The following is a 13,970-nucleotide window of genomic DNA, read 5'->3' on the forward strand; positions in this document are numbered from 1 at the left end:
CACACACACACATTGTCTGTTACCTCCTTTTTTAGTTTTAAGTGTGTTGCTTTGCTTATTAGTTCCTTTTTTCTTTCGTTTTTAGTTTTTTTTTTTTAGTTTTTTTTTCCCCCTCTCAATTTAGTCAATTAAAATTCCCCTCTCTCCTCTTCAACCTATTTTTAAAATTTCATTTTCTGCATCTTTTAAAAAGGCTTTCTGTCATTCTTATTACTTACCTTCCCTTTCTATTCTAAACTTCTGTTCTTTGATTAATGGCCCTAATACTTACATTTTTATTCTCTATATTCCTCATGGCTCAAAGTGTTTGAGTTTTCTTCCTCCTCAACCTTCAATAACTTCGGCCTTTTTTTCATTCTTTTCCCCAATCACTTTACTTTCTGTCTCCTCCTTTGGGCAGGCTCCCTAAGGGCTAGATATCAGAGTCTCAGCCTTTTCTCTCATTCTAAGCAACTGACTTCTGGGGGGATGAAAAACTGGCCCCCATTTGGATGATAGGTACTTTTCCTTAGGCTTAGTGGAGTGCCAAAACCACACATGTGTCCTGTTCCCTGTCACTCAATTTTCTGGCCAAGCTCTATTATTATAAAATTTAACTGAATAGACCAAAAATAACATGGAGAAAACCGTCCAGAGCAAGCAGGAGCTAAAATGCAATTATCTAAGCAAAATGGTGCCATCAATTTAGTATAATTTATCATCCTAATGGTTATTTTCTTTCATATAGATAATACTTGACTATATATTAGCCCTATTGTATTTAAATGACATTTCTCCATTTTTTCCCCACCAATAATAAATAAGTGAAAAACCGTTGTGAACATCCAATGGTGTCACCACTTTTATTTGTTTACCAGATCATAAAATGATACTGGCCCATTACCTTGACCTAGTCAAACCTCTACAAAAGCCTTATGATGATCTTCACCAAAGGAGCGGCTATTTAGGATGCATTTCCTTGCTGCTCTGAGCAGGTGGTTTTCTCATTGTCGCATAAAGATTGACAGGAACATCAGTGATTGTCAGACAGTGACTTCCAGGGCATCTTCGGAGTTGCCTACATAACAGGGGAAATGACATCTATTTAGTTGCCTACCAGGAAATGATATTATGAAGTGCTCAAATCTAACTATTCATTCTCCTTTCTTAAATCAATTTTAATTTCTTTAAATGCCACTGGGTAATTATGTAACACAATAAAACTGAGGAGGCAGAAATCAGACTTGCATTCCAGCAAAACTACAGCTATTGCTACCCATTTTAATCACAGGAAACTGATAAAAACAAACAAACAAACAAAGACAGACTTCCAGCTGCTAATTTATAAAGGAATCTTATGGGTCCCCAAATGGCAATAAAATGTGTGTGTGTGTACATATAGGTATTTTCATGGGTATGCATTTTATATCTTCTAAAAACTCATTTCAAAATAATTTAATTTAAACAGTAAGATATCTGGAGACGTTCCAAAACTGAGCATAATATTCAATACAATATGTTGATCCTCTTAGCACTACCTCTGATGAACAATAAAAGTGCTACTAATTTAGTCATGATTAAATTTTCTAAGTTTTCCTTTGTTCTACCAATGTTTAGAGTTAGACCAGATATTATGATGACATTAACCAGGGGTTAAATTTGCACTGTAACATATATATAGTTGGCAGAATCCCTAAGTTTACCTGGTTGGTGGAGTCTCTTTCCTATACCATGCAGTACTGGAGCTCAGGCCAGGTTCAGGACCAATTGAACAATCTCCTCCTTCCACTGGAAACCTCCTTGGCTGAGTACCAAACCGAAAAGGCATAATTCACTGAAAACCTAAATTAGAAATTAAAAGAAAAAAACACATAGTGGCCTTTTGTCTTTTTAACTTTTTATAATTTGTATTATAGATATGATCAAATCTATAACTCATCTATAACTCTCAAGTTATCTGCATGTATTCTTATTTCAGTTCCAATAACAAGCAATTACCACCATAGATGAGAGTAAACTCTCTTAAGACTAACAAAACAAGTTCACATAAGCTATAATTCAATGTGCCTTTAAATCTCATTCATAAATAACTCACATTATAGCTACTTGAAAATTGCTCCCATTATCTAAAACCTAGCCTTCCTTCAAGGCCTATAGTCAAAGCTTTCCCAAGTTGCCTGATTGCTCCCTCCTCTGAGTCATACAATACTGTCTATGCCATGTATTTGTCTCTTAACATATACTATACTTGTACTGTTGATTATCTTTTAATATGTATATGTTGTTTGTACAACTAAATTTTAAGTCCCTTTTGGACCAATACTCTGCTATACTTCTTTGTATCCCTAGCACCTAACACATTTCCTAATAAATATTTGTTGCTGCTGCTGCTGATGATGATGATAATGATAATGAACTGAAATTATTGAAGTTTAAGAGTTTAAAATTTTTTAAATGCATAAAGATTTTAGGGAGGCCCTCCAGGTGCTACATACCCAGTGAAAAGTTGTATATTTCCCATGGCTTAAGAAAAGTTTTCCAACTAGGTAAGTTCAAGAATCATATGGCTTTTTTGAATGCAGTAAAATATGGTTTTGGCTAACTAAGCCAAAGATACATACACTTACCAAAATAAGTGAAGTTTGATTCCTGTAGAGGCTAAATAAATCAAATGCTTCTACTCTCCTTCCATAGGAGGATGGAATGTGCCAAAGGAAGGCTGGTCGAATGAGCCAGTGACACCCAGAAATTATGACATCAGAGAATTCTTTCACATAGTTTCCTACCTGCTAAAGAATAGAAGTTTTCATTCTGAATTCATGATGGGAACATTAAACTGAAAAGATTTCTGTTTAGCTAAGAGAGCTAACTGCCCTTAAAAATTTGGTTAGGGTTTTCTTATCCTTTGCCTGTTTGCTTCTCAAATATTGTGGAACAGGAAAGGGCCAAACATAATTAGAGGCCATTATCAAATATACAGGGCTATCACCTAAATCTGTGTTCCAGATTGGAATCTTTTCAATTAACGCAAAAATGCATACATGACTTCATATCCCAGTCTTCATGCTTCTTTTCAGGACTTTCCCTGCCTAATGGCCCAATCATAATCTCCTTACCCCACTTCCCACATGCTTCCAATTCCCCAAACTTCTCACAATAATATAGCCCCACATAAAATCAACAGCAAAACATAAAATTTCAACTTACATTCTACAGATAAGAAACGTGAATTTGGCACTTCTTCCAGTAAGCAGTCACTAATTTTAAAGATATTCATTAAAGTCACTCCAACATTTTCAGAATTAATCTATTTAATCCTTAAAAACAAATACCACTTCCAAAGCAAACCATTTTTTCAGCATAAGTGAGAACTAAACTTTCCAATGTATAATCCAAGTTGATGATTATCTTAATCAAAATTTTCACATTAAGTTTTTTGTGTTCTCATTATTCTTATTTTCATGGGACATATTATAGGAAACTCATCTTACTCAAGCTGCTCAGTCTTACCTCCACTTAGTAGCTTGACATCTGTGAGCAAGTTAACCACAAGTCTGCTTGGGTGGGGAAAAAAATCACCTGACCTAATAATAGTCCAGATAAACTGAGATCACTGAAGGCCATTGTTAGCTAATGCATTGGTCCATCCTAAACACTAAGTCCTTTCCTTGCTTGGCAACATTTTCAGTGATTTGTATAAATAGGAAATCATCCTTAAAAGTATAAAATCTAGGGCAGCTAGGTGGTGCAGTGAATAAAGCACTGGCCCTGGAGTCAGGAAGACCTGAGTTCAAATCTTACCTCAGACACTTGACACACTTACTAGCTAAGTACATGACCTTGGGCAAGTCATTTAACCCCAATTGCCTTGCCTTCTCCTCTCAAAGGAAAAAAATATATATATATATAAAAACAGCTTTTTGTGGAAGTAGGACATTATCTTATTTTCACTTTCTGCTTATTCCAACACTACACTGATCAATGCACTTTAGTTAACTACCAGCAATAAGTAAGCAATGTTTTGACATAATTGTTGTCTATCTGATTTCAGAAATTTCAAATGAAAGATACTATAAACAAGTATGAATCAATAATTACTTAAACTATCTTTCCTGAACTCCCTACAAGAGTCTCTAAAGAAATCACTCTACTCATTCAATCATTCAACAAAGAACTGGAAATGCAGTCATTTGAGCACAAAGAAGGGAACAGAAATACAGCATGAATCCTAAACTAGACTTACACTAGTCAAACCTCTTTTTACAGAAGAGGAGACTGAGGTTTTCTCCACAGTAGTTCTCATGGTTTTTGCAGCAACACAATCCTCCTTTTTAACCCTTAAAGTAAAACATTCTAATTTTTGTTTAATGTCTATTAAAATATTTAAATGGTAGAAAATGTCAAGGCTGATTAAAAAAGAAAAACCTTTTTAACTGTATTTATGATTTCCTTAGTATATGAAACTCGCAGCAAAGAAAAATCCTCTACCAAAGCAGATCTACAACTCCTCGGCAACTTAATAGTTTTAAAGAGTTATATGGAATTATAAAAGTTTAAATGACTTGTCCAGAGTTACATTGCCAACAATGTATCAGATGTAGAATTTGTAACATCCTGATTCTGAGATCAGTTTTCTATCTTCCATACTGTCTCTCTTAATCAATCAATACATCAGCCAACATGTATTTTGTATTACTATGTGCCAGGCACAGAGGATAATGCTGAGAATAAAAGTATAAAGAATAAAACAATCCCTACCCACAAACAGCTTACATTCTACTGGGAGAAGCTACAGAAAAGTGAAGCCTCTTTAACCTCTTCTAGTCTCCCTTTTCATTTTGAACAAATGTGAAAGATTGATTGTTGGATGCTGTGGATGTTTCACATGAAAATACAAAAGGAAATCATCAGTAGCTATGTTTTATTTACTAAATGAATACAATTTTGTTTGGCCAAAAAAATCTATAAAAATGATTCATATGAAAAGTGACAGACAAAATCAAAAGCTAAATATGAAAGTGCCCAGTGCCCAAAAAAATACCATAATGGCAACCTATTTTATGAGTTTGACCAAAAAAAGTTCATTTTGTTATTGTTGTTACCTAGAATAATTAAAGTATAAAAAGGGATAAAAAATGGTTGAATCACTTCTCATCTTACAGCAGTAATGTATAGGACTAAGAAAAGAATAGTCATTTCATAAGTACAGAGAAGCATTTTTTGATATTTTGAGCAACAAATGGTTAATAACAGCACAGTGTGGATTTCCTATAATTACATGCTAGATAAAACACATTAATTAGGGCACTGTATCATAACAAAAGGATGACACACTTTTCCAGCATTAATGTAAAGAAACTGTAATTAAGCCAAAAATCAAAACCAAAACCCATGAAATTCTCCAGGAGGAAATGGTTAAAAGTTGATTTAAAAAAAAAAAAAGGAACATTGGAAAAAAATAAAGTGACTTGGAGGATATAAAAAGTGTATGCATATATGTTTATGTATGTATTCCAGAGGGGTTTCTTGAAAATATTTTTAAATTCTGCACAATACAAAATCTCAGCAAGTCTTGCACTCTGAGAAGAATTTAATGAAATAAAATACAGGTTACATCTTAATCTGTTGATTCAAATTAAGCCTATACCTTATGGGGAAGAGAGGAGGAAACTGGCAAATTTCTAGGTTGCACAACCCTATTTTTTTTTTAACAGTTGGGGTTAAGTAACCGGCTCCAGGTTACACGGCCAGTTACTCTGGGTAGGTGCACAACCTTAGTAACCACCTTGATAGCATGCTAACTTTTCTTTCTATCTGCATATGCACTGGTAAGCATGGCAAGATTCTCTCTGCCACTCAAGCCTCTGCTGCAGATGGATATAAAGTAGAAATCTAGATTTTTTTTTCTTACACCCTGTACTTCTTGCATCAGCTAAATTTTAAGATTTTAACTCTTCACCAAATTGGCAAAAATAGTCATGTAGAATTCTAAACATTAGTATAAGTGCTGTTCTTGACCACTGGGCTTCAGATGACCAATATGGAATAACAAGGCAGCTCTACCCAATCACTGAAGGTATTCCTAAAAAGTCCCCATCAAAATCACTGGATCTAATACCACAGAAAGGTTTAAATCACTTTAAGCAGGAATTTTTCATGATTATCATCATCCTATTTCATGGTTTTAAAAACATTTTCATATATATCATATTTTCTCTTTACAATAACCCAGGAGGTAGGCTGGACAAATATTATCCCCATTTTATTGACGGAAACACTCTCAAAGAGGGTCAGTTTGTCCAAAGTCATATAGTTTTAAGCGGTAAACAGAACTAGGAGGATTAGTTCTCATTTTAATGCCTTTTCCCATTCCATATTGACTTGTATTTTTGACAAATCTGTGCTTGCTTTCATACACTACTGAGGCGGAGAATTCTGCCTCGGGCACTACAAATCTTTCACTGGTATAGAAAAATCTTGAATGAGGAAGTTCTCACTACCAAAACAGACCCAATAATAGATCGTCTAGTGCTAGAAAATCAACTAATGATTCCTACCTGGAGGGACAAGAGGAGGTGTCATCCTATTAGATTAAAACAGAGCCCCCATATTATTTCATAGGTTTACACCAATGAGGGCAGCCGCCTCTCACGTCAGGCGTGCCCCCTCCATGCCCAAATAAACACAGGGCAAGATCCCCCCGCCAAGGATTGGATTTAGCTTTTCTCTCCGCCACCCTCTAGTACCAGTCACCCTGCTTGCTGCCACCCACCCACCCCCAGACCCCAGGGCCTGCAGTTGGTCAGTCTGCTTCAATGTCCTCGTCCGTCGGGGCTGGCTGGGACATAAGATGCCCGGGTTGGGACTGATAAAACTCTTGCAGGGAAGAGGGTAGCCGCGGTAGGAGACGCCCTTCCCCGCCGTCCAAGGAGGGGTGATACTGTGGACAAGGAGGAGCAGGTGACGGTCAACGCTGTCAACCAAACCAACAATCTTGAATTACCCGCTGGTGCGGGCTCCGGAAACCTCAGACACTCTGACTTGGACGTTGAGGGCGCCCCGACTGGAAGCCAGGCGGGTGAATGCGTGCCTGGTCGCTATGGCAACAGCTAGGACGCAGGCGCCCTCGAGCCGCCTTCCGTTGCTCCGCCCCCGCCCCCACCCCCACCCCCGGCTGGCGTGGGCGCGCGGCGCGAGGCGCAGGCGCGAGCTGGGCCCGAGAAAGAAATTAGAAATCGTTTGCTAACTGTTGAACCGCCGCTTAGGTGCCAGGGGGCCTGTGATCTCGGCCAGCCGCGAGCTGCGGTGTTGGCGCTAGCCGCCGTGGCTACCGGAGCAGCAGCATGGCCCAGTCTGTCGTAGTGCAAGGTGAGCTGCGTTGGGGGCCCCCCGCAAGGTCCCCGTAACCCCTGAATGGAGCGGGATTCGTTCACTTGTACTAATGTCCTGTTTTCTTTCTTTCCGTGCCCGCCGCGGGCGCTTTCAGTCGGCCAGTGTGGGAACCAGATTGGCCGCTGCTTCTGGGATCTGGCCCTGAGGGAGCATGCGGCTGTCAACAAGGTAGGGCGCGCTCTGCGGACCCTCCCGCGAACTGGACCCCTCGGCGTCTTCCCAGCTCCTGCCCTTCTGCTCCCTACCCCCGCGTCCTCTCCCCTACCCACCTTGTTCCAATCTCCTCCCCCACCTTCCTAACTCCTCCCCTGATCCATCTCCCCCTCCCCACCTTGTACCCATCCCTATCTCCCTCCCCTTCCTCTTATCCCATTTCTCACCCCCATCATCCCACATCTTCCTCCCGTTATCTCTCCACCCTCATTTTTTTCCTCCTCCTCCTCCCCACCATATATATATATTCCTCTCCCCTACTCCACCTTCCTAACTCATCTCCTCCCTTCCCCTCCCCTCCTCCACCCTCCTCCCTTTTCCCACCTTGTGCTAGGCCGCTCCTCCATCCATCTTTCTCCCCATCTTCCTACCTCCTCCTCTCCTTCCTCCTTTCTCCATCCTCCATCTTCTCCTTCTCCCCATCCTCTTTCACTTCCTCTGTCTTCCTACCCTTGCCTCATCATCCTGCCCCACCTCCACCTCCTTCCCCCCATGTACCTGTTCCCTCCCCTCATATTCACCTTCCCCGTGTTCCTACCTTCATCCTCCCTTCTTTTTAACTATTGTCCAGTCATATCTTAACCTATCCTAAAGGTGTACCATTTATTTTTTTAATCTGAGTGTAAAATGTTTACATTTGTTTCTATTGTGTTTGTTCTTTTCAGGTATAGCCCATATTGTAATATAATTCCCAAATACCTTCTCTATTTCCACTTTCTCTGCAGTCTAAATGTAATGTACCTTGGTTATAATGTTGCTTCTGTTTGCCTTTTTTTTTGGCCATGGAAAGTCAGCAGATCCTGCCTGTTTTCTGTGCCCCTCTCTGATCATTAATCTAAAAACACTGAATAATCAATCAGTAAACATTTATTAAGTGCCTAATGTGTGCCAGTCATTGTGCTAAGTCCTGGGGATACAAAAAAGAGGCAAAAGACATTCCCTGCCTTCAAAGAGCTTTACATTGTAATGGGGGAGACAATATCAAACAAATATATATGTAAAGCAAACTATAATCAGAATAGATAGGAAATAACTAACAGAGGGAAGACACTAGAATTAAGAGGGATTGGAGAAACCTTCCAGTAATAATATTAATTTTATGGTGATTAAGTCTTGAAAAGTGCATTTACATACAGTATCTAATTTGATTCTTTACATAAGCTTCTGAGATAAGTACTATTATCCTCGTTTGAGTTCATATTCTGCTTTTGATAACTTACAACCTGTGTGGTTTTGGGCAAGCCATTTTTAAACACCTTACACCTCAGTTTCCTCATCTGTAAAATGAGGGGGCTGGACTAGACTATGACCTCTGAGGTCCCTTCAAATGCTAGATCTCCGGTAAACCTAAAGTTAAGTAACAATTAACCCATAGTCACATGAGGCAGTTATGTGGCACAGGGGATAAAGGCAGGCCTGGCATCAGGGAGAGATTCATCTTCTTGAGTTCAAATCCAGCCTCAGACACTTAACTAGCTATGTGACCCTGGGCAAGTCACTGAACCCTGTTTGTCTCTTCATCTGTAAAATGAGCTGGCAAACAATTCTGGTATCTTTGCCAAGAAAAAGAGTTGGACATAACTGAACAACATTTTTGCATAGCTAATAAGTGTCAGAGGGCATATTAGAATCTAGGTCTCTTTCCATTACATTTCAGGGTCTCAAGTAGAGGAACTAAGTAGCACCTGTTTAAGATTTAGAGTGTCCAGCATTGAATAAAAAATATATATTTGATTATGTTAGAACAAAGATTCTTAACTTGGGGATGGATTTCAAGGGATCTGTGAACTTGGATGGGGGAAAAAAATTACATCTCTCGTAACTAACGTTTGGTTTCTATGTGATCCCATGTATTTTATTTTATGAATTTAAAAACATTATTTTAAGAAGGAATCCACCTATGCTGAGGGGTCTGTGACACAAAAAAGATTTAAGAATCCTTGCTCTAGAAAGAAAAATCACTTGCATTTAGCAGGTAGTACAGGAGATAGCCAGTGTGGTACAGAGGGAAAGAACATTAAATTGGAATCAGATAACCTGCATTTTCAGTCCCACAGACCCAGCTTACTAGTGTGACTTCTCCCTGTCTCACTGTCCTCATCCATAAAATCTAAGTTGGACTATGTGGCCTCTAAGGTCCCCTTCCAGCTCTCCATCTGTGTTCTAGGGAACATTTAAAAAGCCCAAGTTAATGTGCTAAGCCCAGGGAATACAAAGGTTGTCTTTCAAGGTGTAGACACAGAGCTGTGATTTAGAGGACAAGGGAGAATGTGACAACAGACCCATACATTGCTATAATCTCCCATCTTACCATCATCCCTATCTCCTTCACCTCCACACACCACATTCCAAATCCTGGGCTTGTGCTCTGGGATTGAGTGCTCTGGTTAATGAGTTTTTTCTCTTTATCTTCCCTGGAACTAGGCCTTGACTTCTTGTCATCCACACACCATGTTGCTTTCCCTCTGCCTTTTTTTTTTCAGCTCCCCTTTATATGTTGCTTTCCACCATAAGAATGTAAGCTCCTGAGGACAAGGATTGTCTTATATGTTTATATTTATATCCCCAATACTTACCGCAGTGCCTAGCTCATAGTAGATATCCTATTTATCCATCTTTCTAAGTAAAAAGTATTATTTGAGGTCGGAAAAGGAAATAATCCTTTCCAGGTAGAAAGAGGTGAGAACTGGAGTGAGAAAAATCAGGGAATGCTTCAGGGATTTTTTTGTGTTGAGTCTTTTGATGTTTAGGTTGGACTTCAACAGATGAAGACTGGGAAAGAATATTCTTATCAGAGAGTAGTATAATCTAAAGTAATCTGTACAAAGTATAAACTTACTGACATAGTCCATACTCGATAAGTGTTGATTGTGTCTTACTGAATGTCTTCTACATTGAGTGACCAAGATGAGAAAAATAAGACAGCGTAGAAATAGAGAAGCTGGTAGGAAAAGAATCTAAAAAGTGAAGTGTCATTAAATCACAGCACAAGAGACTCTTAAGAAGGCTATGATCATCAATGTTAAATTTAGAGAAGGGGGATGTAATTATAATACCTAACATTTATATAGAGCTTACATTGTGCTAAGTGCTTTACATCTGTGTCATTTGATCCTCACAACAACCCTGGCAGGTAGGAGCTGTTTTTGTCCTCATTTTACAGATAAGGAAACTGAGACAGCGGTTAAGTGCCTGGCCCAGGATGATAATAGCTGAAAAGCATCTGAGGCAGTATTTGAGCTCAGGTCTTCCTGACTCCAGTACTCAATCCACTGTGTCATCCAGGTGCCCAAAGATGGGGACTGGAATAAGATTATTGAGCTTGGTAGTTAGGAGGTCATTAGTAGCACTTCCTCTTTTTCTCCTTGCACTTCATTTGGGCACAGGTGATATAGTTAACCAAAGCAGATTGATTACTCTTTTAATTCCTCATGTTGCAACATATACTTCTGAAGTCAGAAGGGAAAACCTTCTCTCTGGATCTTACTCTTTAGGAAGATGGGATGTTAATGTGATAGAAGATCTTCCCTACTCATTAATAGACCTCACATGGAGCCCATTTAAGGGAAGCTTGCTTAGGTGAGGCTTGCTTGCAGGAAGGCTTTCACACCTTTTGCTAATTTCACTAATAGCTAATTTGCTAATAGGCACCGAGTCAGGAGGGTTGTGATGCCTTCTGGCTCTGAGAAGTATAATATATACTTGGAGTTGGTGTTTTGCTTTGGGGACTCACTTATGACAAGGATCTTGTGATTCCCTGGTTGAGCTTCTGAGTGACTATATGTTCAGAACTCCCCAACTGCTCAGATGTAAAGGCTCTCTAGATCCAGGGATGTATCTAAAGTGTATAGGTGATTCAGGCAGAGCCCTGTCTGTTGGTCTTTATTTCTCTGCTTGTATTTTCTATGTATTTTCTCTGTTGGTATTTTCTCTAATGTTCAGTATGATGACATTTCCCCTGGACTGGTGAATGTAATTGAAAAAGATTGTTGACCCCTTAAACAGTTATCTTTCCTAATAAAGAATATCTAAGAACCTGTGCTAGCACATCCTGGCTATGCCAGTATGGTTGCCACTATAGAAGAGCAATCAAGTTCTTCTTTTGTGAATTTAAAAAATGCTGATCTTAAATCTATAAGTTGGAAAACAAGTGTGAATGTTTTTTACTTTTTTTCTTGAGAATTCAATACCTATTAGAACCTCTATTGTTGCCTAATGATTGATTGTGATTTAAAACTTTGAAAGATTTCTTGTATAGTTGTGCTTACATGATTTTTTTTTTATTTTTAGAAAGGAATTTATGATGACTCACTGAAGAACTTCTTTAGAAATGTGGATACTAGGTAAGATGTATCTTGTTTATTTCAAATTCTTCAGAATGTATGATGGATCTATGGATATGTGTCCCTAGGTTGGGGTCACAGCATGGTTTATAGTACATGAGCTTAATCCAAAAGATTTCAAAGCCACATATTTTAAGGGATCACAAAGGAGTGCCTCCCGTAGTCATCCTGTATACCCTTCAGTACACTAATGTAGATGGTGGTGGTTAAGCTTTCAAAAGAGTACATGCTTTGTGGTTGGACCAAGGATTAAATATGTGTATAAGACAAAAGGCTTCAGATGTACTAACCCCCATTTTTCCCATTTTTGCAACCCATCCTACCCAATACTTAAATTGTTTACTCCTCTTGATAAAAGCTTGCAAGCATAAGGGAAGATTAGCTACTCAGCTTTGACTTCTATCCTGAGTTGTATGGAACACCTCCCACATAAAGTATGTCACAACAAAACCCAGAAATCAAGAATATTCGGACCACCATAGCTGAAGTGGCATATGTTTTTGTCTAGTATTCAGTAGCTTCAGTTCAGATACTAAGCATGGGGTGCATGCATACACACAAGAGCACTGTGTTCAGTTAGTCATAACCAATAAACATTTATTAGGCACCTACTATATTCTGGGCACATAGTAAGGCCCAGAGAGGAGCAGCCAGAAAATCCAAAAACAGTCCACTCTCATCAAGTAAGTGTCCTGGAGACAAGATCCCAAAAAAACTTTTCCCAGGGTGGCATTGCTTCGTCACAGACATGGTTTCTAGGTTAGACACCTGACCTGGGTTGGGTCATCAGGTAGGTGATGTAGTAACTCCTCTTCTGATTCCACAGTGACATTTGCCTAAGTTACAACTATCCTATGGTCCTGCTCTATTTTTAGTAACATGTTAAAATACTTAGAAAACATAATGGTTAAGAAAAAAGGGACTTGAGAGTAGTGGAATTTAAGATAAGTCCTCCATTTTGTGCACTGTGTATACCTCTAAAAATTGAGTAAAACTAAAATACTTTGTACAACAATATAGTAAGATGTGTCAGACACCAAAACTGCTCATAGACTGGTACTTGGTGATTTCATTGCTAGGATTTCTTAAAATGTCATTAAAGGATCAATTTATGCAAGAATATTTATAGCAATTTAGAGTAAAACCCTGGTAAGGCACCTCTCTTCTCAAGGACTCAGACAAATGAAGACTGTAACTTTTAAATTACATACAAGTAGTTGCTGATCTCCTTTGATGGGAGGGAGTTACTTTACCAAGAGTTCTGCACCTCATCCCCCATAAAATCTGTTTTGGACCAAGAGACTGATATCCATAATTTTCCATGTTTCCTTATACATGTGTGCATTTGCATAATGATATATTGAGTATATCACTTATATACATAGATTTTAAGTAAGCATTTAGTTCAAATAAATTATTTTTGTCCACTTTAATTTACTCCTAATGATTTAACATTTCATATTCCTTTACATTCTGTGGAATTGAAATTTAATGGATTATATTACACTATTATTTCCTGTTGTAGTTGTTTCCTGTTTTTTTTCTCAGTGATCTTTTTTTTCCTTTTTTTTTAATCTTTCAGAAGAAATGGTGGTGTAGATATTTCCAAAGGGAAGATTTGCTCACTAAAGGCACGGGTAAGATATACATTAAGATTTTTACTTTATGTATTTTAATGATAGTTATGCTGCTGTTATTGTCATCTAAATTAAATTTTCTCTGTTCTAATTTAAATCAATAAATCAAAGAATATTTATGAACACCCTATTTTCGTGAGTGCCAGATGTTGTACCTTAGGCATTTTTTAAGACTTTACTAATTAGGTAACAAATTTCCAGACATATCAGATAATAAGAAAAGAGTTTGTATTAAGAACAAAGGACCTGTTGCATGTAAACATTTCTTTTCAAGGTAATTTTGTTTGCTACTTGGTTACTTTTCCCAATAGAAAATATAGATGAAATTCCATAATACTACATAACAATAGTACTTTTTAGTGTGTGTGTGTGTGTGTGTGTGTGTGTGTGTGTGTGTGTGTGTGTG

General features: G+C 38.3%; 2 protein-coding genes across 8 annotated transcripts in view; one reads left to right on the forward strand and one right to left on the reverse strand.

Moving 5' to 3' along the window:
- Positions 1-828: 828 nt before the first annotated feature.
- On the reverse strand, positions 829-8,039 carry FAM229B (family with sequence similarity 229 member B). Of its 6 annotated transcripts, none has more exons than XM_069077024.1 (4): positions 7,956-8,039; positions 2,607-2,768; positions 1,683-1,821; positions 829-1,057 (listed from the first exon to the last, which is right to left on the reverse strand). In XM_069077024.1, exons 3-4 carry the CDS (start codon positions 1,805-1,807, stop codon positions 940-942), a joined length of 243 nt encoding a protein of 80 aa, XP_068933125.1. In that variant the 5' UTR covers positions 1,808-1,821; positions 2,607-2,768; positions 7,956-8,039; the 3' UTR covers positions 829-939. The 6 variants fall into 6 exon arrangements, with proteins under 6 accessions (XP_068933125.1, XP_068933126.1, XP_068933128.1 ...); XM_069077025.1 differs by having other exon boundaries at positions 2,607-2,765; positions 7,956-8,017; XM_069077027.1 differs by having other exon boundaries at positions 7,909-8,017.
- TUBE1 (tubulin epsilon 1) overlaps positions 7,133-13,970 on the forward strand; it is a 38,852-nt gene continuing 32,014 nt past the window's right edge. The window contains exons 1-4 of one of the 2 annotated variants that reach the window (XM_069077021.1): positions 7,133-7,347; positions 7,466-7,539; positions 11,875-11,927; positions 13,510-13,564. In XM_069077021.1, the coding sequence (XP_068933122.1) occupies positions 7,323-7,347; positions 7,466-7,539; positions 11,875-11,927; positions 13,510-13,564 (207 nt within the window). In that variant the 5' untranslated portion in view covers positions 7,133-7,322. The remainder of the gene's footprint in view (positions 7,348-7,465; positions 7,540-11,874; positions 11,928-13,509; positions 13,565-13,970) is intronic. The other variant, XM_069077022.1, reaches the window with a different exon arrangement.

This window comes from Petaurus breviceps, unplaced genomic scaffold (genome assembly GCF_028583685.1).
Source record: "Petaurus breviceps papuanus isolate PSGF00001 unplaced genomic scaffold, PetGlider_PUasm1.0 90977, whole genome shotgun sequence".
Classification (NCBI taxonomy): domain Eukaryota; kingdom Metazoa; phylum Chordata; class Mammalia; order Diprotodontia; family Petauridae; genus Petaurus; species Petaurus breviceps.

Bases quoted from the DNA above. Each gene is read 5' to 3' on its own strand.
- FAM229B (XM_069077024.1), bottom strand. From the start codon at position 1,807: ATGCCTTTTCGGTTTGGTACTCAGCCAAGGAGGTTTCCAGTGGAAGGA. The intron at 1,058-1,682 runs GTAAACTTAGGG...CCTGTTATGTAG, and splicing joins AAAGAGACTCCACCAACCAG to GCAACTCCGAAGATGCCCTG.